General features: G+C 49.5%; 1 protein-coding gene across 4 annotated transcripts in view; it reads left to right on the top strand.

The window, feature by feature from the left end:
• XPNPEP1 (X-prolyl aminopeptidase 1) overlaps window positions 1-25,859 on the top strand; it is a 53,243-nt gene that overhangs the window by 23,465 nt on the left and 3,919 nt on the right. For all 4 annotated transcript variants that reach the window (XM_024555651.4, XM_053922663.2, XM_024555652.4 and 1 more), the window contains 17 exons: window positions 1,967-2,030; window positions 3,218-3,322; window positions 6,348-6,440; window positions 6,721-6,864; window positions 8,599-8,694; window positions 10,840-10,921; window positions 12,780-12,990; window positions 14,557-14,646; window positions 15,268-15,318; window positions 16,487-16,545; window positions 16,671-16,748; window positions 18,615-18,686; window positions 20,415-20,475; window positions 22,133-22,202; window positions 23,139-23,312; window positions 23,978-24,054; window positions 25,251-25,349. In XM_024555651.4, coding sequence (XP_024411419.2) covers window positions 1,967-2,030; window positions 3,218-3,322; window positions 6,348-6,440; window positions 6,721-6,864; window positions 8,599-8,694; window positions 10,840-10,921; window positions 12,780-12,990; window positions 14,557-14,646; window positions 15,268-15,318; window positions 16,487-16,545; window positions 16,671-16,748; window positions 18,615-18,686; window positions 20,415-20,475; window positions 22,133-22,202; window positions 23,139-23,312; window positions 23,978-24,054; window positions 25,251-25,349 — 1,626 coding nt within the window. The remainder of the gene's footprint in view (window positions 1-1,966; window positions 2,031-3,217; window positions 3,323-6,347; window positions 6,441-6,720; window positions 6,865-8,598; window positions 8,695-10,839; window positions 10,922-12,779; window positions 12,991-14,556; window positions 14,647-15,267; window positions 15,319-16,486; window positions 16,546-16,670; window positions 16,749-18,614; window positions 18,687-20,414; window positions 20,476-22,132; window positions 22,203-23,138; window positions 23,313-23,977; window positions 24,055-25,250; window positions 25,350-25,859) is intronic.

A 25,859-nucleotide genomic window follows, 5' to 3' on the forward strand; every position in this document is an offset into this window, starting at 1 on the left:
AACCCTCTGTGGGTGCCTTGTCCCTCCTCTGAGGCTTGCCCAGATTGGCAGGGGCCATTCCTCCAGAATTGTATCCCTGAGTGGAAGAGTCCAGCTGGGCCAAGATCAGCAGTGCCTTCCCTGCCAGACCTTTGTCAATCTCCTCACTGCGTGTCACAGGCGAAAGAGCCCCAAGCCGGGGGAGCCTCCTCTCTCTGTCTTCCTGCACTGTGATTTTTAGTGTAAGAGGTATTCTTGCTAACTTAGTTTTCCAGTCTCTGAGATGCTTTTTCACCATTCAGGAAGCAGAAACGAACAATATCCCTTCCACTGCACATATGCAGCACTCTTAGGTTTCTGGGGAGTTGTTGTAAACATTAAGTTACTGTCCCTCACAGTAGTCCTAGGTGAAGGGTGAGACACCCTCCCCCCGACCCATTTTTGCCCTTTTTTTTTGTCTTGCACCATGATTACCGGGTTAATGAAACAAATGAGGATTCTACAGTTGATAGTGTCGACAGCCGTTTCTTTCTATGTCCACAGTGCCATCTGTGACATGTTACTTTACGTTTTGGGGATAAAGCATGTACCTGCTGTTGCATTTAGCAATCTGAAATGACCCTTTTCAAAGTGAGGAGCTGAGGCCGGGAGAGGCGATGAGACTTGTTGCAGACCATGTAGCTGGACTGGTAGAGGGCAGGTGTGGCTCCGAGCTCCTTCCTCCTGCTGGCTCTTCTAGCACCTCCATCACAGGCAGTGGTCTTGTGGCTGGTTTGAGGTTGTGACTGTGGCTGCCTTGGTTAAAAGAGAAGCTCTCACCCGCACAGCAGGAGTGAAACATGGGTACCTTTTTCCTCTACGTCATGTGGACCACCTCGGGGTCCAGCCAGAAGCCCCATTTTCCATCCTAAGCGTTCTTAACTCTGCCAGCTACTTCAGCTCGGAGAAACCTACTAACAGGAGAAGGAGCAGCAGCTCTGGTCTCAAGCAGATCCTGGCCCTGCTGTTGACCTGGCAGTGGGCCAGTTACTTCAAGATTCTGTCTTTGAACCTCCCTTTTCTCATTTGATGTTGGTCTTATCCTGGAGAGTCGTCGTGAGGATGATGTGTGTCATGGAGGCAGCAAGGCTTCAGAGTCTGGGCTCTGGAGCTGACAGCCCAGGTTCAAGTCCTGCCTCTGCTACTTACTAGCTGCATGACTTCAGGCAAGTTAACTTAGCTCCCAGCGCCCCATTGACTGTTCCCGGAGTCTGTGTACTGTGCAGCCTCGTACCCTCTTCCCAGGAATGAGAAGAACTTCCTTCATTCCCCACTTTCCTTACTTTCCTTACTTTCTTCAGTCCCTACCCCCGCCCATTCAGAGGCTGGGGGATTATCATCTGGGAAGGACCTGGATTTGGACATGATGTTTTATTTTGCTAAAGCCCCCTGGATTGGAGGAAGTGTTTCCCCTCTTTCCCTAGCAGGGACAGGGGCTGTCTGCGTGGGAGCAGTGGGTGATGCTGCCTTAGAAAGGGACACCAACAGGAAATTCAGAAACAAGCTAATACCCAAAGAGATTCAAGTTACAGAATTATTGGCACTTAAAACAGAAATCCAGCCTTACTTTTCAGAAAAATAACAGATGCCTAAATGTCAGTGGGAAGGAAGAGGGAAGGCTATGGGTTTGTTTTTTGGGTAAGATCTCAGTGAGGAAAGAGCAGTTTTGATTAGTTTCTCTTGACTTGCTTTGTTCTCCAGATGAGGAAATAGAGGCTAATGGGAAAAGCTCTTTGAGCCCTTAATTAATTAGGGTCTTATGCGCCGTGAGCTAATTTTTTTTTTAATGTTCAGCTTGCCTTTTAAGCTAGACTGTCTGTTCCTTGAAGGCAGGTGCCAAGGATTTGCCAGCCTTTGTATTCTGTGCTGGGCCTACCATGGGGCTGAGTGCATCGGCGCCAGCCTGTGGCTGTTTGGGGTCCAATTCCTTGTCCTTTTTGTCTTCCAGAGTGAGTATATTGCTCCGTGTGACTGTCGGCGGGCCTTCATCTCTGGATTCGATGGCTCTGCGGGTGAGTCGCTAAATTCTCTCTGTTCTTTCTGTACTTTTGTTCGCCTCCCAAAAATAACTGGAACGCATTTCTGCCTGTGATATAGTACCAAAAAGAAAATGCAAACCAGACGTTCCCCATCGAGCCCCTGCAGAAAAGTGTGAGTTTCCAGCACCCCCCGGCTCCCTACAGTCCCCTTGTAGTGACCCTATTTTCTATGCCTTCGTTTTTAAAGTTTTAAAAAGTTTTTACTTAAAAAGTGTTTTTGAACTTTCTATTGAATATAATATAAATACGGAAAATCATCAATTAAACTGAATGTACCTGTACAACTAGCACTGCAGATAACTAATAGGACCCTAATACCTCCCAGCACCCCCACCTTAGCTTACTGGTCCTGCCTAATTCTCCAAGTGGTTGGCTTTTGATTTCTGTTTCTGACTTTTCACTTCGCCCTAAGTAATGTGTATGTTTAGCTACATCGGGGCCCTGCCGCTAACTCCTGTGCACTTGAGATGCCGGGTGTGTTTCCCACTTGAGACTCATGTCCCTTAAGCTAGCTAGATTTGGCAAGAGCCCCTCTCTCTGCGTAGTTAGCCTCCTGCTTCCTTTGATGTAAGTGCTTGCGTTGGTTGGCACTTAGGATCGGTTTTGGCTGACACCTCTGCCAAAAGCTCGAAGTTCTGCCAGGTCTGTGGGAACCGAGGCGGACAGAGGTGGAAGGCACATACTCCGCTGAGTTGTCAGGAGCACGCACAGGGTCTTTCTTGGGAAGGGTGACACACTCCTTTGGGGTGTGTGGTGGAGCAGATTACAGTGGTCACAGCCCTGGAACCGTTTCCACCTCTCTCGTAGATCATGAAGCCATTTGGGCTGGAGATCCATGGGCCCCCGTTCTTCTGGCCTTGATGCATGCTGCACGGGTTGGGGCCTTTCCGTGCAGGGACCAGTGTCCAGGCAGCCCGGGCTGCCTCAGGACTGTTTTCTTCAGAGCTTGGCCCACAGCTGGTGCTCAGTGGCTGTGTCTTCTCCTGCCCAGGGGCTGCCCTGGAGTCGGAGGCCCGCCTGCCCCACTCAGAGTGCGGGTGGGTGGCTGGGCCTCCTCAGAGGAACTGGTGCTCGCACCCTGCTTGTCCGTCTGCTGTCAGTTTGTGCGGCTGTTGGGTGGTGGTCAGAACCTTTCTCATTTCTTTGCCCCCTTGCTCCAGGCACAGCCATCGTCACAGAGGAGCATGCGGCCATGTGGACCGACGGGCGCTACTTTCTGCAGGCTGCCAAGCAGATGGACAGCAACTGGACGCTCATGAAGATGGGTGTGTAGAAGCACGGCCATCCCAGCCTTAGTTGGCCAGCTCTGGGAAGGGACCCTGGAGCTCCTCAGGCCTCTTGGATCTTAACCCTCTTATGGGGTCATGGGCACTTTAAGCCTGTTTGGGCTGTCATACAAAATGCCACAGACTGGGTGGCTTCAACAACAGAAATTTATTTCGTCTGGAAGCTGGCAGTCTAAGATCAGGGTGCTGGCGTGGTCAGGGTCCCGTGAGGGCTCTCTTTCTGGCTTGCAGACTTATCATTGTGTCATTGCATGGCTAGATCTCTTCTTCCTCTTCCTCTTAGAAGGCCACCAATCCTGTTGCACCAATCCTGTTAGAGCTCCACCCTTATGACTTCGTGTAACCTTAATTACCTCCTAACCCCCCTGTCTCCACGTACAGTCACATTGGGGGTTAGAGTGTCAATGTGTGCATGTTGAAGGGACACAGTCCATCACAGCACAAGGAAAACCAAGAAAATAGCGTTCTCGTGTATTCATACCATTGTGCATTCAATTGTGGAAGATCCTGGTTCAGGGTTTTCATTTTAGTGGCAGGAAACTGAGGGCCAGAGAGGACAGCCGATTTGCTGCAGATCACGTAGCTGACCGTGCACTTGACTCATGCACTGGGGGCCTCTCGACTGCCCTTTGCTGCCTCATGAGTCACAGTAAGGTAAAGGTCAGGGGCTGTTGACAGCAGAGGCTAGGAAGCTCTCCCCTGGAGGATCCTGAATGCACTTCTGGCAGCTCAGCTGTGGAGAAGAGCACAGGACGTGAGCATGGGTCTGGGACTTTCTCGGACAAGTTACTCCACTTTCAGTGCTTGGGTTTCCTCATCTGTAAAATGGGGGAAAATAATAGGGAGTACCACATAAAATGGTGAGAATTAAAGAAATAATCCATGGAAAGCGTCGAGTTCAGTGTTTATCCAATAATAAGTGTGTGTGTGTACTCTGGTTTTTCATTTAATTTTGTGCTGTGTGTGTTTTTCCTTGTCACTAAAATAGCCTTCAGGAACATGGTTTTAGTGGTTGTACAAAGGTCTCTGTCTCCTGAATTTGAACTTGGAGAGATAAGGAGGGGAAAAGGGCTACCAGGGCCGAGTGAAGAAGAGAAGATGAAGAAACACCTGATATTTCTTGTTTGTTGTAGGAAGCAAAGAGGAAAGCAGGTTGTCACCAGACTCACAGTTCAGAGACAGAGGCTGTTGACATTGAGTTGAGTTGAGATGACACCAAGATCCGAGCAGCTAGCTGACGGAGGGTCTGCGTGCACACACGTTCCTGTGCACTGGCAGGGCGTCCACGCTGTGTGTGTGTGTGTGCGCGCACGTGCGTGTGGTTTATCCTAGGGAGGCCTTAGGAACATTTTTTGTCCTGGCAGTGGATTTATTGCTGAGGTTATTCTCTCCGCCTCCCCCCTCCCCCTTTACCCCCCCCCCCCCGCATTTGGGGCTGTGGGACTGTGATGAATGGAAAGGCCACTAGGCCTGTACACTTCTAATCATATGCTTTTGTAATGGCTCATGCATCCTTACACATATGTATATTGTTTATATGTTATATATATGTGCTATTGTCCATCTGCATTTCAAATATGAGCAAAGATTAATTTCTTTATATTTTAGAAAAATGAACACAAATAGAAATTCTCTTTGTGCCCCCGTGGATCACTTAGTGTGCCCCTGTGGTGTGTGCATCTCCCTTTGGGGCCCAGAACTCCAGCTGTTGGGTCTGTTAGCACTTGGGAGGTCAGAGGGTCAGAGGAGCCGTACTGTCTGTCTGCTCCTTAAGGTAGGTGTGTGGCGGCCCCAGGGAGTGAGTCCTTGTTCCTTCCAAGCCCCTCTCTAGTTGCTTCTCTGAGATGCCTCTCCCCTAAACCTGCCTTTCCTCAGGCGTCTCTCCTGTGTCAGGAGATTCTGGTGGGTTGGGTTGGTGAATGATTCATCCCTGGGGCTTTGCCAAATACCTGTCTGGTAGGAGATGACAGGACTTCATCCTGGGAAAGTTATACGAGGGCATTAAAGAAATTTCGTTAATAACTGGCTTGTTTAGCTGTTTGAAAAAAATAGGAAAGAATCAAATAGCAAAATATCAACTCAGTGCCAGCTTCCAGGCAATTTTTGTGGAACTTAGATTCATGAGCTCATTGCCTTTTAAACCTTTGAACTTCCTTTCTGTGGTTATGAGGTTATTGGTACTCAGTAGGGAAAATAGCAAAGATAAGTACTGTTTTAGAATATGTGAACTTTCACTCTAAATATGCATATATTTTACCAAGATGTTAACTGTTTAGCAAAAATTTAATTAAGAAAGCATACATCCCAAACATAGATGGCTTGCATTAAAGAAAAACTGGGATGTCAAAAATAACTTCATTTCCTTTCTTGAAGCTTATTTAGTATCCCATGACTAGTCTCTTGGAAACAGAAAAGGCTGTTTTCTCTCGGGAGCTGGGAAGCCCAGGGAACCATGTTAAAGGCAGGGATGGCGGTTCTTATGTGTCTCTCTTGAAATCTCTGGAAATTGTTTTGCTGCCGAGACTTGTGTTCAGCCCCCTCATCAGGTCTGTTTGTGGGGCCAGGGTCTCCTCTCTTTGATGCTGCCCCTCCCGATGATGGAGGGGGGGCCCTGTGGCACGTGTTCCCCTTACCTGCGGGGTGTAAGGGAAGCTCCCAGCCTTGACCATATCACCACGCAAGGGACGGAAGTGTGATGAGTTGATCTTCGTGATGACACAGTGCACCTATGATGCAGTGAGTCCAGGGATGACATTTTTACCAGTGAAAATCCCACTTTTCTTCTCTCTCACCCTTATTTTATGCTTTCCTTACATACCGTCTTAGACTTCTCACAGCCTTCCAGAGGAGAGAGAGGGTCAGATTTTCCACATCTGCCAATCCACTTTAAGAAGATGCTTAATAACGACCTCGCTGTTCCACCGTTGGCGAATTGCATCCTTCTGGTAGGACAGTGAGCTTGGGCGCACTGGGAATTGTTTCTTACCAGTTCTTCCCCCTGTAGGTCTGAAGGACACGCCAACTCAAGAAGACTGGCTGGTGAGTGTACTTCCTGAAGGATCCAGGGTTGGCGTGGACCCGCTGATTATTTCTACAGGTGAGTGAGCTTGGGCCCTTCCAGCTTGGGTGAGGAAGTGGGTTCTAGGTGACTCTTCACCCTCCTTGTTTGCTTGTGGGTTATGTAACATTTGTCAAGGTGAGGAGATGGAGGCAGGGGAAGGCCATTGGTGGTGAAGGTGCCCTTTACAGTTTCTCACCCTGCACATCCAGCGCAGGGCCATAGAAGGATCGCCTTTCAGAAGCTGCCAGGCTCCCAGAGCCCTGCTGCCTGTTACGGGCACTCGGTTCCCAGCCGGGCCGTGTGTGTTTCTCCTCAGATTACTGGAAGAAGATGGCCAAGGTTCTGAGGAGCGCCGGCCACCACCTTCTTCCTGTCAAGGAGAACCTTGTGGACAAGATCTGGACAGACCGTCCTGAGCGCCCGTGCAAGCCCCTCCTCACTCTGGGTCTGAATTACACAGGTCAGAACCACAGCTGTGCTCAACAGGGCCTCCAGCCATGGTCCCCTCCACACGTCACCATATGCTCCGTCTCAGTCTTCTGAGTCAAAGTTAAGCTTGAGCTGATGGAAGGTTTTGCCCTACCCTGGTACAGTGGGGCATTTGGTGAAAACAGGAGCTTTATTTATTTCCACTGCTGCCACCTACTTACCACTTACTGGAAGAGTTTACTCTTGCAGAGCTTTTCTGGGCAGACTTTGGGTGCTGCTAAAATGTATATATTTTTAACCATGCAGCTGCTAACTGCCCCTTAACGTGTCTGATATTGGAAAAAGAGCCTAGAGGTTTCCAGGTGCATTTCCTTTTCTTCTGCTGGCGTTTGTAGGCTTACTTTCCTAGGCCATCTGCCCTCGTGTACCTTCTGCTTTAGAGGCTTTTGGGTATGGGTAGGTTTCTTTGGCCTGTGTGATGGTGGTGGGTGAGGAGCAGGATCTGAGGTGAAAGTGTGAGTTTATAGGACAGTGAGGGGTGCAGAGAGAAAGGCGTGGGAGGCAGGGCTGCAGGGGAGGGAGCCTGGGTGTAGAAAGAGGAGAGGAGAGGTGGATGGGGGATGTCTGGAATGCAGGCAGATTGCCCAGAGGGGTCCTGGGAAGAAAGCATTGCAACCCAGACTCTCAGCCAAGTTTTAAATAGCATTCCTGTGCGGAGCTTCAAAGCAGCTTTTGGTTGAGGGGGCCGCCCCAGCTCACTCTCCTTGTGACACCCTCACCAAGGGTATTGCAGATGCGGAGGTGGGGGCAGGGGGCGGGGGATGGGTCCAAGGAGTGGCCCAGGTCAGCTAAACATTTTCCATCTGCGTGTTTTGAAATTAAAAAAAAAACCCCTGCAGTAGAGGCTCTGAGCTATTGCTTGTGGGAGAGGGGAGAGCAAATGCTGCTGCTCAGACTTCTGTTCAGCAAACATTTGAGTGCAGGACACCGTGCGAGGTGCTGGATGAATAGGACGGATGTCTTCCCTGTTCACAGTTGGCTGCAACCAGAGTTACAAGTGCTGCTTGATGGCAGGTGATGCTGGTGGTGGTGGTGGTGGTATGAGCTCCTCTAGGGCCACGATGTCGTCCTGGGTAGCTGCGTCCTGGGTAGCTGCGGGGAGGCCCTGGCTGTATCTGACAGGGTGAGTGTGATTTGGAGATGAGAGTCACACCTCAGGGAATTCCTGTGGTCTCAGCACTGAAAGGCAAGTCTTGCTGCTCCAGGAATGTCAAGTGGTGGGTGATACTCCCCTGACCTCTAAGACTGGGTCAGTTCTCTCTACAGGGTAGTATGTTGGCAGAGCTCCCTGTGCTTCCCCCGTTGCATGAATTTTTGTAGAACAGTATAACTAATTGCTGAGTTCAATGCCTGTCTTTCCTTAGAGAATCGTGAGCCCCATGAGGGCAGGGGTTGGGTGTAGCTCAGAGCTGTAACAGCAGTGACCAGCACGGTGCCTGGCAGATGTCTATGCCTGGGAAGTCTAGCTGTTTCACAGACATTTGTTGGATGAACAAATGAATTTAGTTTGCTGGTGAGGTAATCAGGCCCCTCAACAGTCAACTAACTGGCTTGGACAGAGTCACACCTCTTGTACAGGGCGTGACTCCAGGTTTCCTCTCTGCTCCAACAACACGCTCCCTGGGATGTGGTGCTGGTCGAGAATGTTTGGGACGCAGGTCCTCAGAACCAGGGCTGGAGTTGCGAGCATGTTTGTTTTTTGCAGGCATCTCCTGGAAGGACAAGGTCGCGGACCTCCGGATGAAAATGTCTGAGAGGAACGTCGTGTGGTTTGTGGTCACTGCCCTGGATGAGATTGCATGTGAGTGCTCTGGTTTCACTGTTTGGGTGTGTTACCTAATCTCCGCTTTGGTTCTCTGGGAGGCCGTGTTCTCATGCCACTCAGCTTTCTGCGTGGCCGGGGAATACTGAAGAGACTGTGTCACCAAATGGTCATGCGCAGCCAAGTAGGGTGGAGAAAGGATTACAGGGAGTGGGGGAGGGGGATGTAGCCTGGCCCTGAGGAGTATTTCAGCCAGGACTGATGTTAATTAAACCTGTGGTGATGTCCACGTCTGGCCACGTCTCTTCCCGATTGTGACACCTACAGGGAAGGACCTTTTCTCTAAACATTGTGTGCCTGTCAACATTCACGTCTCTCTAAAGGTGTACAAGTGGGGTCACTGGAGACGTTTTGTTCTTTATATACTTTTCCTGTGGTTCCTTAAGTTCTTTACAGTAAGAATATTCTAGAAATATTTCTACCTCAGAAAAATTAGAAACTGAGAGTTTGTCACAAAGCTTTTTGACACAATAGCCATTTCTCAAGTTTTAAACCTTGAATTACCCTCATGTAGTTACTCAGTACCTTCTGTTACCTTGTAGAACCTGAAGGAAACAGGTTGAGCCTTCCTGCGCTGTCTGCTGTTTTCTGACTAGATTTGACCCAGGATAACCCAGAAGAGGCTCTGCCTTAACTTTTTGTTTTCTCACTAGTGAAAGAGACCCTAAAGTGTCCCACCTCTCCAGCCCCCAGCCCCAAACTTTGTCAAGTGTATCAGTGACTTATATCCATAATTAACTTAATAACCTCAATATCTGAGAAAATGACACATAAAGCTAATTTCTCCCCTTGGTTACTTAAAAAAAATGCCACATGCACACACATCGCCATTGTGGAAGACCTTGAAAATGCAGAGGAAGTAGAAAGAAGAAGAGAAATTACCAGTAATCTCGTTGCCCAGAGACAGTCACTTTGAACATTCTGTGCATATATAATTTTGTAGCTTGATGTCTTCAAGTGTATCAGTATACTCTAAGCATGTATAAGCATGACTTTAACTGATTATCAGATATCCTAGCATATGGTTGTACCACAATGTACTTAACCTTTCCCCTAAGGATGACCTTTGCTGAATCCCAGTATTGCCACGATTTTATTATGATACCGCCATCAAAATCTTGGTGCATCAGAATTTGTGACTCAGTTTCCGATAATTTTCTTCCTGTGTCCGGTCGGCTCTTAGCGGCGGTATTACAGGTTAGAGAATACCTGAGTGGTTGGACTTTATCTTGCCATTTACCTGCAGGAAAGGTTGTTACTGGGGGCCTGGGAGTAGGCCCATCTTGCCACACCCTGGCCAGCCCCAGGCACTTTTTTTTAAAGTGCTAGTTTTGTCTGATAGGCAGAAAAATGTTGCCTCACTGCTTTACTTTGAGAAGCCATTCTTTTAAAAGAGAGGCCGTCTTTTTTTACACCAGGGCCTTTCGGCACTCTGATCCTTAGGACAGAAAGCGTGAGGCAGCTGGAAGCCCAGGAACCAGAGCTGTGCTCGGGGCTGGTCCCTCTAGTTTCTCAGGCAGGCAGTGACCTCACCAGACCCCCTGACGCTGGCTCTGGGCGGGCCCTCCACCCAGCCCTGCAGCACTGCTAACCCCCGGGTGGGCTGCAGGCTCGGGTTTCATCTGTGGGCCCCTCTGACTCACTGCTTTTGTTCCTTTGCCGGGAAGCTCCGCCTCCACGGGGCCCACTGACCCTCACAGGGAGGGCCTCAGTGTTTCTGCCCTAGGCTGTTTGCCTCGGAAGGGAGGCAGTGCTTGGCTCCCTCCCCCCTATTTGGGAGTGCCAGAGGCTTTTCTGCGGCCAGGCCTGGCAGGTCACCACCAGGCGGGCCATTTCAACTCTTTGTTTGGAGGGCATTTCTTGTGTTTTCTGACTAGTAACTCCTCCATTCCTTCCTTGGGACAGCGAGGTGGCCACATAAGAAACAGTTCTGGTGCCATCATTTGGCGGCGGTGAGCAACTGCAGCTCAGAGGTGCGCGCAGGAAACCAGGTGCCCTGCCTTTCTGAGAGAAGCCACTGCCTCCTTCCTGAGCTGGGCGAGGCTCTCACCTCCCCTTCGAGCCACCCCTTCAAATCTTAAGTCAGGCAGGTGACAGGGACTCTTGTTTTTTTTTTTTTTTTAGGGCTGTTTAATCTCCGAGGGTCAGATGTGGAGCACAATCCGGTATTTTTCTCCTATGCAATCATCGGACTAGAGACGATCATGTGAGTTTGCCCCACACCTGTGGTCCTTCCCACAGCAGCTCGGGCCCCAGTGTGCCCCTGTCTGGTCGGAGCCGCCAGTCGCGGCCTCACATTCTGCTGATTCGCTGTTTTTCTCCCGGTCTTCCCCCTGCCTTCGTTAACAGTAGGTATTTATGTACATCCTGCCTTTATCCCAAGTAACTGAAATCTGTGAAAGTCTCTATAGTACTGCGAGATGAAAGAATAACTAGGCAGGCACATCCAAGCAAAATCAAATGAGGTTAGTTCACAAAATTCCTGCTGCAAAGTCGCATTCAGGCCACACATTTGACTCCAAGTGTTGTAGCAGCCAGAGCAACGGGCGTACTGGCTCAGTTAACACAACCCTGGGTCCACAGCGCAAATAAACCCAGTCATTTTCTTCCTTTCTTTTTTTTTATTGTTGTCCAAGTACAGTTTTCTGTCTTTTCCCTCACTCCAGCCCAACCCCCCAGCCCTCCTCACCTTCCTCCCGTTTCCACCCCGCACCCTGTTATTGTCCATGTGTCCTTTATAATTGTTCCTGCAAACCCTTCACCCTTTTCCCCTGAAATTGCCTCCCTTCTCCCCTCTGGTCACTGTCAGCCTGTTCTCAATTTCAGTGTCTTTGGTTATATTTTGCTTGTTTGTTTGTTTTGTTGATTAGGTTCCTGTTAAAGGTTAGATCATACGGTATGTCTTTCACCGCCTGGCTTATTTTGCTTAGCATAATGCTCTCCAGGTCCATCCACAGTGTGCCAAAGTAAACCGTCATTTTCAAGGTCTGAATGACACAGGAAGACCCCTCTGAGTCGCACCTCCTCAAATCATAGTTTATCTTTTAAACTGTGGCCTGTGGCCTTCCTGCTATTGCTATTCTACTTAGGTGGCTTTTTGCATTCAGACAACATAGGTATTGAGTGTCTGTTGTGTGCTAGGGTCTCTACTGGCTGCTGGGCCCAATGAGACAAACAGGGTCCCTGGTGAGAGTTGGGGAGATGAGTGTCTCCCCAGGGGATGTGGCTGCATAAGTGGGTACCAGCTGGTCAGTGGGATGGATACAGGTGTATAGGAGGGGCCTGAGGTAGACTTGGGGTCAGAGCAGACTCTTGGGGAAAGCAGTACTGAAGCAGAGATTAGGGTACGTGTGAGTGGGCTAGGTGAATGGAGGAAGGGTGGGAGGGGAATGGCGATCTAAACACAGGGAAGGGCATTCCAGAGTCTTTGGGCAGGAGAGAGCACAGTGCGTGTGGAGGACCCGGAGGGGTCAGCGTGGGTGGAACATAGAGTGTGAGGCCAGCAGGTGAGCAGAGGCCACATAAAGGGAGGCTGTGGGAGCCACGTTTGGGAGCATTGGCTCTTACCCCAAGGACACTGGGGAGCTACTGAATGAGTTTTTCACAGGGAACCACATGATTGATCAGAGTTGTAAATCCTAAAGAATATTACGGCTGTGAAAACCAGGATGGGTAGGAAAGGCTGGAGGCAGGGAGACCAAGTAGCGGGCTGTGGCACTAATTTGGCTGAGAGATGGCAGTAGCCTGAACCAGGACAATGACTGGGCCAGGCGGTGGCTAGAGCTGGACAGATTTGATAGGCATTTAGGCTGTTGGGCAAAAGACCTTAAGGAGGGGGCAAGGGCATCAAGGGACAGTACCCAGGTCCTGACTTGGGGAGTTGGGTGGATGGTGACAATATACGGGGGTAGTGTACAGTGTGCAGAGCAGGATTTGGGAAGGGACTGGGGAGGAGGGCAAAGCCGCTTGGTTTGGATTGCCAGAGGATGGAGCCTGTTGTACGTGTGGGTCTATGCTCTCATTCATGAGCCTTTTCTGTCACCTCACCTGTGGCCCCTCTGCAGGCTCTTCATTGATGGCGACCGCATAGATGCCCCCAATGTGAAGGAGCACCTGCTTCTGGACTTGAGCCTGGAAGCCGAATACAGAATCCAGGTGCTTCCCTATAAGTCCATCTTGAGCGAGCTCAAGGTCCTGTGCACCAGCCTGTCCCCGAAGGAGAAGGTGTGGGTCAGCGACAAGGCCAGCTATGCTGTGAGCGAGGCCATCCCCAAGGTTGGTAGCCACACTCCAACTGCTGCCCCCTGCCCAGTCCTAGCATCACGTAGCTTTGTCTTTGAAGCAGAGGCTGGTCAGGCAGATCCCCAAGACTGGCTTTTTGGTTAGGCTGGAAGCGTTGTCTCCATGGGTGAGCCCTCCCCATGGGTGAGCCCTCTGGACTGGAGCCATATCGAGAGTCTGAGGGCCCTTAGAACCAACCCATCGAGTCCTGTGTTTTCCAGGGTGTGGCGTGAGAGGTGGTTTTAGGTGGTGTACATCAATACTTTGGTTTATTTAAAAGTGTCTGTTTTAAAAGTGTTTTAGTGTATACTAGGAAAAATATAACTAGCATGGGAGACCATGATATAAAAATGATTTCCTAAGATAAAGTTGAGTTTAATAAACTGAGTTGATTTAAAGATGGTTTAAAGAGAAGCATTAAGTAAATAAGAGACCAGGGGTTAGGCAGGTAGGGTAGGAGACTGCTGGAAGTTTGGGGAACATAACTCCATCCCCAACCCCCCAACACTTTGTAGATAAGGAGATCTGAGGCCCAGAGAAGCTTGGGGAGTTGGGGATTTGTGAAAGGTCAAGTAACAGTGGTAGCCCTGCCCTTGGCTGAAATTCTGCTGAGTGATACCCGTCCCTTCGTTTTAATTGGGGCCCAGAGCAGCACTGGGGTACAAGCCACATTTTGACTGTCCTGCTCTGGGCCTCTGGCTTCCAGGTGGCCATTGACAAGCCCAGCGATGTCCTTCTTCTCAGTCAAGCTGTGGGCCACCTGGGGAGAGCCCAGACCTTGCTCCCTAGACCTGGCTTGTCATCATACCCCTGTGACTATCACAGGGTGAGACACTCAGTTGCTCAGAGCTTTTCTTCCTTGACTTGCCTGGGGATCCTGCCTGCCTTCTCTGCTCCATGAAGGGTGTGTGTGAGCGAGAGAATAAGGAGAGCGGAGGGAGCAAAAGCCCTTTGAGGAGCTGTGTGCAGGCACGAGGTGGTGCCGAGTCCCACTGCCCTGCAACACAGGCTGGATTCTCAGGCTCGTTCTCCAGTTGGGAAGGGTTTTCCCAGCCCTTTAAGATCAGACTGTGACTAGTAATTGAGGTGCGATCCCTGAACGAGAAGGGGGAAGGAGCAGGAGCCCTCCCTCCTTAGTCACGTGTGTCCCCAGACGTTGGGAAAAGTCTCCTTTGGGTGGCAATAAAGGGGTTATTTCCGACAAGCTCTGAGCCCTTAGGGGACTCTGACCACAACTAAGAGGCTTGAAGAGCATTATCTTGCTGATGCAGCAGACAGCAGTCTCAGAGAGCTGAGGGGGTAGGCGATTGAGAAGAAATACTTGTTTGATATACTTTATCTTTTTTTGATGACCTCAAGCCCCTTTCGCTAGGCTCAGAGGCGTCAACCAAAAGAAGCAGGTCTTTGGGTCCCCTGGTTCGGCCAGCTTGGGTGGGCCCCCGAGTGGCAACTCTTCAAATGATTTGTCTTATGTAGTATGCTGGGTGAAGAGGTGATCACCTTGGCCTTGGGTGAGGGCGGCCAGCCTCAATTTCCCATCCTGTTGCCCTTTTCCCCTAGGGACATCGCTGCTATATGCCTTACACGCCCATCTGCATTGCCAAAGCTGTGAAGAATTCTGCCGAGTCAGAGGGCATGAGGCGGGCTCATGTGAGTAAAGCAGCCTGTGCAGAAGAGGGGATGTGTGGTGCTCAGAAGGCCCAGCTCCTCTCCTGCTCTGTGGCCTTGAGCTTGGCGCACAGTTGGAGCCTCTCTGAGCCTTCTAGATTTAATGAGAGAATGCAGTAAGATGCTTGATGGGCTAGATCTTTGCAGACTATAACATACAACACAGAAAGAGATGTTGATGGTAGTGTAGATGATGGTGATGATGACGAAGATGAAAATGAAGAAGATGAAGCCTGTTACTTTTAACAGGCCCAGACTGTTTCAGAGCTAATGGAGGGTCTGGAAAGATTTGGGGCCCAGAAGTGGCCTTTGACAGTGGCCTGTCTTTCCTGGCCCTGGGAGGACAGGAGGGAACCTTCTCAGGGAGCTGCGTGTGCTCTGAGGCGGCCCCTCCGCTGCTGTGCCTGAACTGCGGAACAGCCCTGTCCCTGGGAGGGGAATTGCGCAGACACGGTCGTCCCAGGGAGTGCCTGCTGAGCCCCAGTCGCTGATGGTCTGTGCCATGAAGGCGCAGGTCGCTCAGTGTCACATCAGGGCTGGGCTCTGAACGTGCTCCCCTGAATTTCAGCAGTAACTTAAAAAACGTCCCCATTCGTTTCACAGATAAAAGATGCTGTGGCCCTCTGTGAGCTCTTTAACTGGCTGGAGAAAGAGGTTGGTTCTTTAGTCTTCGTTTAACATGTGGCTACAGATTGTCCAGGAGTGAACGCATGTGTTTCTAACCTAGGCGCCTTCCATGTCCTGGCGACTGTGGTCTAAGATCTTGGTCTGATTTTACTCTCTTTCAGTAACTGTTTCTGGAAATTTTTTGTGTGTGTATTTAAAAATTCTTTAGTTGTAGAAAATAGTAACAAGGGTGAAGAAATTCCTTAACAGAGTGGATCTTTTTAGGGTTAAGGAATTGTCTTGTAACTAGGCAGAATTTCATTATAAGAAAAAATGACTCTCATGATAATATTAGAAGAAAACTGTATTCAGAAAAAAACATCTTTCTGTACGTTTTGAACATCGATTTAAGCCATTGAACTTTTTATGTTACACAGACTCTTGGCCAGTAGTTTCCTGCCCGTTCACTCCCTAGAGTTGACAGGAGGGTGATTCTTTGTGCTGTTATTACCTGATATCATGTTCCTTTTAAATATTAAATAAACAACTCTTTAAAAGTAGCTTAAATTTGAAAAACATGTCACCCATATTGCCACAAGTGTAATTATTTTTTCCCTCTGGCTGTCATTCATCCATGTAAATCATTTTTACTCATCTCTCGGTGCACAGACATGACTTCGTTTTGTTTATTTGATTTACTTAGTATCAGAGTGTGAGCATTTCCCATGTGCTGTGAGGCTTTAAAAAGTGATCCAAATGGAGACTGCATTTAGTGGCCAGACTGATTTATTTACCCATTCCTCCTATTTTCAGATGTTTAGGCTGTTTTTAAATTTTTTTTGCTATTATCAGTAACCCTGTAACAATATCACCACATTTATCTTTATTATTTGTTTAGGATGACTTTCTCAGGAGGGGATGGATGCTTTTGTATTTTTAAACTCAGGTGTATTAAGTTTTGGGAGGTTTCAGGATGCAATACCAATGTCTAAAACAGTTGAGTGGAAATCGAGATAGAGAAGCCCTTCACCCTAGGTGGCTTTGGTGAGAGCCTTGGGAAATTCCATCCTTGTTAACATAAGCTGTGTCCTACACACTGGACACTTGGGACATGGGGACTAAGGGGGAAGTAAGCTTTTAGGTTGCCCTCTTTAATAATAAGTAGGAGACACGTGGTTTATCACACCAGATGATTTATAAGCAACTTCCTTGTTAGGTGCCCAAAGGTGGTGTGACAGAGATCTCAGCTGCTGACAAAGCTGAGGAATTTCGCAGGTAAGGGTCTGTCGGGGGTCCCATGAACCTTATGCTATTTCCTCAGTGAGTTCAGTGAGGCTGGGAGGGCCCTGATTCTCGGCAGGCTTTTCAGTCACTCTGCTCCGTGTGTCTTTCTGTTTCAGGCAACAGGCTGACTTTGTGGACCTGAGCTTCCCAACGATTTCCAGCACAGGGCCCAACGGTGCCATCATCCACTATGCGTAAGGCTTGCAGAGGAGCACGCTGCCTGGCTTGGCTGCTGCTTCTGCACAGGAGCCTGAGCAGGGGAGAGACTTTTTTTAGCAGAGGCCCCAGTGCCCACCTCCATGTGTCTGCTGACACTGTTCTGATACGGGAGTTAAGACCCGTAAGGTCTTACTTGCTCTCAGTCCCCGAGCCTCTGCATTTGGGAGCCTCCTCTTAGGCTCAGATGCCTGGCATTGACATGCTCCACGGGGTAGTCAACTGGTTGTTCCTCCCTCCTTCCTGAGGCTGCAGAAGCTGTAATCATAGCCCTTGAATCCTGATGATTAGAATTTTGTGTGTGCGTGTGTTTCTGATAACATCAGCTTTCTAGATGCACTAGTTATAAAAAACTCCATACTAAAAAAATGTATCACTACATTGTGGAACACCCTGTTATGGGTAGGGAGATAATCAGCCCCTTTTCTTCCCTCCCTGTGGGCTTGAAGCCTGGCGCCCCAGCCTGTGGGGATTGTTACCAGGTGACCCACGTGAGCCCAGGCGCCGGAGCTGAGCACGCCTGCAGTGTGAGACAGGGAGGGTGCTGCTGGGTTTAGGACTGGTGGCTCTGCCCTTGGACATGATGGGAAACAGAACAGAGCCGTGGGGCTCTAGTTTCTGCTTTGCCCAGTCGGATGGCTGTGCCTTGTGTTGGGCATTTTGAGTTCTCTGCTCCCTGTCTGTGGTGTGCAGTCAGTGTAAGCACGTGGTCTGTCTCTGTTCTGTACTCAGGCACAGGTTCCCACGCCCCTTTGATCACTGCTGTTCAGGTTTTCAGGCTCGGGGCAAGTTCTGAAGCCACGTGTGTGAGATAGTCACAGACGTGACTGCACAGTTCTCTCACATGAATGCTTCTGTTCCAACGTTAAAATGTCAAAAGGCCTTCAGCTTTTATCTATGTTTAACTTACGTGATGAATTTCCTGGCTGGATATTCTCCTGGAATTTCCAGATAATATATTAAAAAAATTTCAGAGCAGGGAGGAGACATTTGCTTCTCGTGTGGATTTCTTCACTGGAGGCTGTTGGAAGGTTGTTGAGAGCAGGGTTCTGGATGTGGTTCTGGATCTGGTTCCGTGTCTGGTTGGAGTGGCTGCTGACCCTGGTCAATGACGGGGAGGGGGTGCCTGGAACTGAAGGAGCACCGCTCTCAGCTCTGGGGCTGGGCCTTGGGCTGCTCTCACCCCTCGTAGCATTTCCCAGTGCAGATCTTGTGTGGAAAAAGGCTTAGGAAATGAGATCACTTTTTAAAAATACTTCCTGTTCATTGGAGAAAGGACACTGGCATAAGAGCATCACGATCCACTCCTTTTCCCAGCCAAAGTCCCTTGCGGTTTTTCTCCCACGTTGAGACACTCACCTGCCTGTCTGGTGGTCTGAGAAGCAAGTGGGGAGGCACCTGATCAGGTCAGGACTGAGGGAGGGACCCGGAGACTGAGGCCGGGACCTGGGACCCCACACACAGAGACAAGTGACTCCAGGCTGTTCTCTCCCTATTTTGCAAGACTCTGGCTTGGTCTTGTTGTGTCTGTTGATTATTATTTGTGTAGCTTTTACAATTATCTCATGCATACCTACTTTGTTTCATACACAAATGGAGACAGGTATAAAGAAGCATGTTTTTCTTCTTTTTCTTAGCTCTTCATTTGGGAAGATAGGTTGACTGGGTCTCTACATAGTGGGAGTTTAATATTAGTTGGAATAATTAAGTTATTGCACAACTTTGTATTTTGATATAATTTCACACTTACATAAGTTGTAAGAATAGTATTAAGCGTACCCTCCCTCTGGATTTACCAAGTGTTGACATTTTTGGAATAATCAATGTTTAATTACCTTTCCTAGGCCGGTCCCTGAGACAAACAGGACCTTGTCTCTAGATGAGGTGTACCTCATCGACTCGGGTGCTCAATACAAGTAAGTGAACCGGGGCTGCTGCAGAACTTAGGTCCTTTGAGTCAAGGCAGTTGAGAAGGGGGACAAGCCAAGCTCCAGCCAAGAGTGCTCACCTGGTAATCTCATTCTGCACTGGCCGTTAACGAAACCGTTCCTGTGTCTTGTCCTTTTTTTCGCCCCTAGTTGAAATAGCCCAGTTATGACTGCCTTCCCACAAAAGACTGTTCGATAGAAACATTAAGTCCTTGGCCGGAAGTCGTTAACAACTAAATAAATAACCGAAAGCAAGCTTTCAGAACCATTGGCAAGTCTTCTGTCCCAGCCCATACATGGCCTGGGGCTTGCAGCAGGCGGCCTGGGGCCTTGTGAAGCGAGGGCTTTATTTTGAATGAATGAATGAGAAATGATGGTTGCCTCTGAATTTATGAATTTCCTTCTTCATGTCTTGCTGCTTTCATAGTCCTCTAGAATAGTTTCTCAGAGGAGAACCAAAGATGTGGTTGGGTCTGGGTATGAAACCGTGAGAAGGAGCTGGAACAGGTGGTGTCTACACTAAGCACAGCAAGGCCTTTTATGGTCCACTTCCCACTACCGCTGGGACCCTGGCGGATGGAGAACCTAGTTATCAAATGAGCTCAGCCAAGTCTGTGGAGACCACAAATAGTCTTGGGGGTAGGTGTTGCTTGGGTAATGGGTAAACTTTGGCTCGCTTCTCAACTTTTAGCAGGCTTCAGGAAGTTATCCTTTCTATGTCAGGGATGTGGATTAGGGTGTTCAAAGAGATGCATTCGGGTATTTTTAGGGTCCAGTAAACTCCTTGCCATCCTGACAGGAGGAATTGGAGTGCGGCTCCTGTTGACTTTGTCCTCCTGCCTTTTCTTCATAATCCCAGCGGCGGTGTCTCCCATGAAGCAGTCCTCACACTGTGGACCAAGAGTGTGCGCCAGGGCCAGACTGAGTTCACCCCCACTGCGTGGCGCCACCCTTTCATTCACACTTTGTGTCATTTTATTTTGTATGACAACTTTATTGAGATATAATGCACATACCTTACAATTTGCTACCTCAAGTGTACACTTCGTGGTTTTTAGTGTATTCACAGACTTGTGCAGCCATCACCTCAGCCAGTTTTAGAACATTCTCAGCACCCCCCCAAAAGAAGCCCCCTTCCCATGACTAGTCCTTTCCCATTTTCCCCGGCCCAGGCGACCATTGCTGTGTGTTCTGTCTCTGTGGATCTACCTGTTCTGGGCACTTCATATGAATGGAGTTATGTGATCACATTATGTTATATTCTGGACATTTCTGTGTCTGGCTTCTATCATTTGGCATCACGTCTTCAGGGATCGTCCATGTCCTAGCATGTGTCAATGCTTCATTCTTTTTAATTGCTGAAGAGCATTCCATTGTATGGCGAGACCACAAGTTGTTTGTCCTTCCGTCAGCCGATGAGCGTTTGGGCCGTTAGGAACAAAGCTGCCGTGAGCATTCGTGTGCAGGTTTTTGTGTGGACACGTGTTTCCGTTCTTTTGGGTGTTTACCTAGGTGTGGGGCTGCTGGGTCACAGGGGATCTCTATGTTTAACCTTTTAGGGAACTAGAAACTGTTTTCCAAAGTGGCCACACACACTGTTTTACAAGCTCACCAGTGATATACGAGGGTTCTAATTTCTCCATATCCTTGCCTGTCTCATATTTGAGCAAAAGCTTATTTTGACTGAAAACTAACTTGCCCCTTTCTTTTGGAAAGGGATGGAACCACTGATGTGACCCGGACCATGCATTTTGGGACCCCTACAGCTTATGAGAAGGTAAGGTGGAACAGAAAACTGGGGAGGCCCTCCCTACTTCCTTAAGAAGAGCATTGTTTTTATGAAGAGAGATGGTATAAATCAGTAAAAATTATGTGTGGGATAGTAAAATGGCCCATTACTGTGGAGTCAGGCTATCCGCTTTATGACATTCATTGAATTAATCATTGGAGAGCTTTTAGAAGCATTCTGTCTGCTCAGGTCAAAGCAGCTCAGATTCAAGTTTAAATGGCCTTGGCCTTCTCTTGAGTCAGAAAGTGTTTTTGGGGATGGGAGTGGGAAGTTGAAGTAACATGCTTTTTATAAAAAGTAGATTATTTTCAAGTTCAGCATTTCTGTTTATGGGCTCATCTCTCTAGGAGCCCTCTGCAGTGCTGTACAATGCCCAGTTTCCGGTCTGTCTAGCAAGGAAAGGAGGAAACAACTCTGAGGTAGAGAGGGCTATACCAGGAGTCTGGAGACTGGGCTTCTCTGCTGTCTGTTGGCTCCATGATTTAATGAAACCCTTGGACCATCCATAAAAATGAGGATGAAAATACCCGCCTCCAAGGCTGGTTGTGAAGGTTCCATGGGCCGAGCGAGTTCCCGGGTTACCGGGTCACCGTCACTGCCCAGCAAATGTTGGCTGAGTCTCTGAGTGCCTCTCAGGGAGCTCCTTCAGGAAGTTTATCTGGGGAAGGAGAGTTTTATGTGATGCGGTGGGGCAGATTTCATCGTTTTGGTCCCTTGCCTTGTCTCTTTGTAGGCACCAGCACCTTGTAAGAGTTTGACCTTGGGTCTAGACACCTTTGGTGTGACTATTTTTGTGCTGTGGGAAGAGCCCCAGACCAGATTGAGGAGTGTGGGGTTTTGTCCTGACTTTGTACCTTACTGGCAAGCCACTAACTTTCTATTTTATTTATTTTATTTTTTAATTTTGAGAGAGAGAGAGAAGCATTAACTTATTGTTCCACTCATTCATGTAGTCATTGGTTGATTTTTGGCCCTGACGACGGATCAAACCCACAACCTTGGTGTATTGGGACATCGCTGTAACCAACTGACCTACCTGGCCAGGGCCCGCAAGCCACTAACTTTCCAGACAGCGCACGTCTTGTCTGGGCACTAGGGATAACCCCTGAGTCCCACGTGTTGGTAGGGAGCACAGACGTTGCAGCAGGGTTGCCTGGCTCTGAGGCCAGAGGCTGCCCCTCTGGAATTGCATGAGCTGGCACGCCACTTGTTCACCTCCCTGTCAGATGACAGTAGTGCCTAGTCATGGAGTGTGGGATGGAACGTACAGTGTTTAGCAGCCTGCCTGTCACCGAGGAGTCGCTTAGAAATGTGAGCTAGTGTCGTCGGCGCTGATTATTACTTTTCCCAGTCTTTCTGCGGCTTAGATGAAGTAGAGTGTGTCAGAATGCTCATTATAAGGGAAGGGCCTGTGGGGTCATCTCTCTGACTGTTCTCTTTTACTGAATTTATTTTTGAGATTTTTCTGGATAATTGGTCCCGAGGCCATCCTTTTTTCCATCAGATTTTTAAATTTTTACTTTGATTTTCCATGTGGTACTGCTAAAACAGCTTCAGAGGCAAGGCTTTCTGAGCTGCCGGGAAACTGCAGGATCAAAGTGCCCGTGCCCATTCTGTAACATGCCCCCTGGGTTTTCTTTGGCAGGAATGCTTCACGTATGTCCTCAAGGGCCACATAGCTGTGAGTGCAGCCGTTTTCCCAGCTGGAACCAAAGGTAGGTGGTTCCTTCGGTCACAGGCAGGCTCTCTCTTGTTCAGGCATCAAAACTGCCTGAGTTTGAGTGGAGGAACATGTCCTTCCTCTGTGCCGGCCCCCAGCTCACTCCAGGCCCACCCAGGGCAAGGGGTGGCGTGCTGCACAGAGTGAGTCTCCTGGACTCACTGACAGAGCTCAGAGGGCCTCCCAGGAAGCTGGGCCTACGGTTTGGCCTTGTATCAGCTGTGTGAGCCCCTCCTGACCGCTGATGGTGTTGGATGACACAGGCTGGCGCCTCCCGGGAGATGGCAGTAGGGCACGAGGGCCTCAGGGCCCCAGTGGACGTTGGTGTCACCTCCTGTCTGTCCTGCAGCCATGGGTCAGTGCCTCCTTTCGGGACCCTTGTTGGGATTTATTTCCTGGGCACCTGACTTGAGGTATATACCTCCTTGCTTAAGGACTGGTGGTGGGGCATTGGATCGGGAGTCAACAAGACCTGAGCTTTGAATCAATCTACTAAGGTTGGGCCTGCACTCGTCTCTCTAGGTGTCACTTTCCTCACTTGCCGTGCCTGCCTGCTTGCCTGCAGTCAGCTTAGAACCTCATCTTTGTAATTCTGAAACCTCAGGGTCCTGGGGCTGGGAAAGGATGTCTGTGTTACTTAATGCAGCCCGTACCAGCTGCAGGCGACCATCCCCTCACCAGCATCCTGGACAAATGGCCCTCCAGCAACAGACTGAGCCTGCCTGCCTGAGGAGCTGCCCTCCTCAGGAACTCTGATTGTTGGAAAGTTCTTCCTTGTGCTGGGCTGAAATCTGAACCCTCTAGTAACTTTTACCCCTGGTTTCTGTTCCACCTTTTGGAACTAGACATAATAAGTCTAATCTCTAAAGTGCTTTGCAAGTTGAAAAGTACTGTACAAATATCAGCAAATGGCTCTTAATTTGTCCTTCAGGCCACCTTCTGGACTCCTTTGCCCGCTCAGCACTGTGGGATTCTGGCTTGGATTACCTGCACGGAACAGGACACGGGGTTGGGTCTTTTCTGAACGTTCACGAGGGTCCGTGTGGCATCAGTTACAAAACGTTCTCTGATGAGCCCCTGGAGGCGGGCATGGTTGTCACTGATGGTAGGTGGCCCTCCCGTAGTGCGATGGATCCTCAATCTCTTTGAAAGCTCTTTGTTGTTTTATGTACTTTAATTATTTTAAAGTAAATTGGAAATAAGTTCCCCTTGTCACCTTGACTCAAACCACCTTTTATGACCATAAAAGTGATATGTGTTCATTGTAGAAAAAGTGAGACATTGGAGCAGTATAAAGAAAAATGATTATTTGTCATCTGACCACCTAAGGGAACCATGACTGACTCTTTTGATACGTTAGCTTTTGGTCTTTGTGTATGTACATATCTTTTTAAGTTGAGATTATATTGGACATATTGTCTGTACTCTGCTCTCTTACTGTATTGCTTTCCCCACATCGTCGCCGAGGTCTGTGAGTGCACTCTAACGCCCGTGTCACCGCGCCTCGGACATGCATCATGAGTTACTTGGCGGGTGCCCTGTTGCTGTCCTCACTACCCTGCAGTTTTCGGGGACCTCGCATTCTTTCTTCCCGCACCGCAAGTGGCCACTTGGGAGGAGGGGCCTCTGGGCCCTGCGTGCAGATTGAGTGGGCTCTTCACCTGTTTCTGCCCCCTGTTTGGGGCGGGTTGTCATCCCAGGAGGGAGAGCTTCTCTGTGTGAGCGCTTCATCGCGGTCCGCTTCTCATCCGGGGGTTTGCTTTGTTTCAGAGCCCGGGTACTATGAAGATGGGGCTTTTGGAATTCGCATTGAGAATGTTGTCCTGGTGGTTCCTGTGAAGACCAAGGTGAGTCATTGATGTGTTTATTTTTAAACATATCCTTATTCCCTGACGGGGAAAGGTGAAGACTTGTACGTTTGGAGCCAAGACTTCCGTTCTGGGGCCAAATAGAGTCTCCTTTCCCTGGTATCAGGGACTTCCTGGGACTCACTCTCCTCTGCAAAGCCAGAAGGAGAGTCCTTAGTGAGCTGGGACCCAGAAATGGAATACGTACTTGCTGTGATTGGGGGCTCTGAGTTTATTAGAGGCTACATCTTGTCACAAAGTCTCCTCTGCTTGGGGGTGCCTGTTCAAAGGCCCCTCCCAGACCCTGAATCAGTTTCCAGGCCTGGAAACTATTTTTAACAAGTGCTCCAGGTGGTTTTCCTCAGGTAAAGCTGAGGAACCCATGTGTTAGGCCCACGGGCAGGCGGTGGGACCAGCGTGTCGCCCTTTGGAAGACAGGCATTTCACCTTCTCCCCCATCAGTACCACCAGATGGTCACAGGGCTTCATGTCCGGAGCTTTACCTAAAAGGCGTGTTTGCTCCTCTTCCACCAGTGACTATGGAAATTGAACAGGTGGAGGGAGGTGGCTTCCTACACCTTCAACAAAGTTGACTGCAAGGGTTGGCTCTCTGCTTCCGCAGTGAAGTCACTGCTCTCGAAAGTGGCCTCTCACCTCCCTCCCTAAGACCTTGCAGGGAACAGACCAGCATGCTGTTGCATGCCCAGGCTGTTGTGTATCGTCAGTGTGATAGCACACCTTTTATCTGCCACCTGGTGAGCCAGGCTGGGTCAGAGCTGGCCACATAGGTGACTGTTTAAAAAATGATTTTGGGTGTTATACCCCAGCAGAGTCTTGAGAACCCAAACCAGAGAAACCCCTGAGCTCAGTCAGTCACCTCCATACCCTGCCCCTACTTCGCGCCATCACGGTAGACAGCAGTCTTGTGGCCCTGCTGCCGGGAGCCCCCCCGCTCCCTTTGTGTGGCTTTTCCTGGTGGTACAGGCTTTGTCGGCACCTCCGAGCAGCTCCTGGAGAGTGGCCGCAGCCATGTTCATCGTGCTTCTGTGCCCGTCACAACACTGACCAGCTAGTCAACTCTTGAGAGAGAGTTACACCCGGCTCTGAGGGCTGGCCGTGTCCAGTGGGACTGACCTCGTGGTGGTTCGTGGTGGTAAAGAGGGGTCAAAACTTTTGTTTTCTTTCTTCTCCCACAGTATAACTTCAGTAACCGGGGAAGCCTGACCTTTGAACCTCTAACTCTGGTTCCCATACAGACCAAAATGATAGATGTGGATTCTCTGACAGACAAAGAGGTAACGAGGGAGTCTGGGGCGGGGGCAGCAGTGGGGGTGGGGTGGAGAGCTACCTAGTGTTCTCCACTGCATTCTCACTGTTCAAGCCAGAGGGCTAGGCCAGCGGAGTCCCATAATCTAGGTCTCCTGAGCACTACAGGTGCTTTCCTGCATTTGTTGGGCCTCTAGGTAGAGATGGCCCTGCCCTGCCCCAGCCATGGTGTGGCTTCAGGGTTTTGTGGGTGGAAGCGTGAGCCATTGCTTTCCAGGAGAACGGGCAGGAGCCTTAGCTGCAGGGAGGCGTGTTCAGCAAACATGGGCCACGTGTCTTCCCTACAAAAACCAGGCGGGGTGGGGTCTGTTGGCTGTTGCCCATAGCAGGTTGTTTCTCGTGTTGTGTGAAACAGTAAGGAAATGTGAAGCAAATCTATTGTCATATGCCTAGTTTTCACACAGAGAGGTGATGCCTACTATTCTGGTCACTCTGGGCTGTGACACCCTTTGCAAAAAGCGGGAGCACAATGGTGCTCA

Source organism: Desmodus rotundus, chromosome 4 (genome assembly GCF_022682495.2).
Source record: "Desmodus rotundus isolate HL8 chromosome 4, HLdesRot8A.1, whole genome shotgun sequence".
In the NCBI taxonomy this organism is placed as follows: domain Eukaryota; kingdom Metazoa; phylum Chordata; class Mammalia; order Chiroptera; family Phyllostomidae; genus Desmodus; species Desmodus rotundus.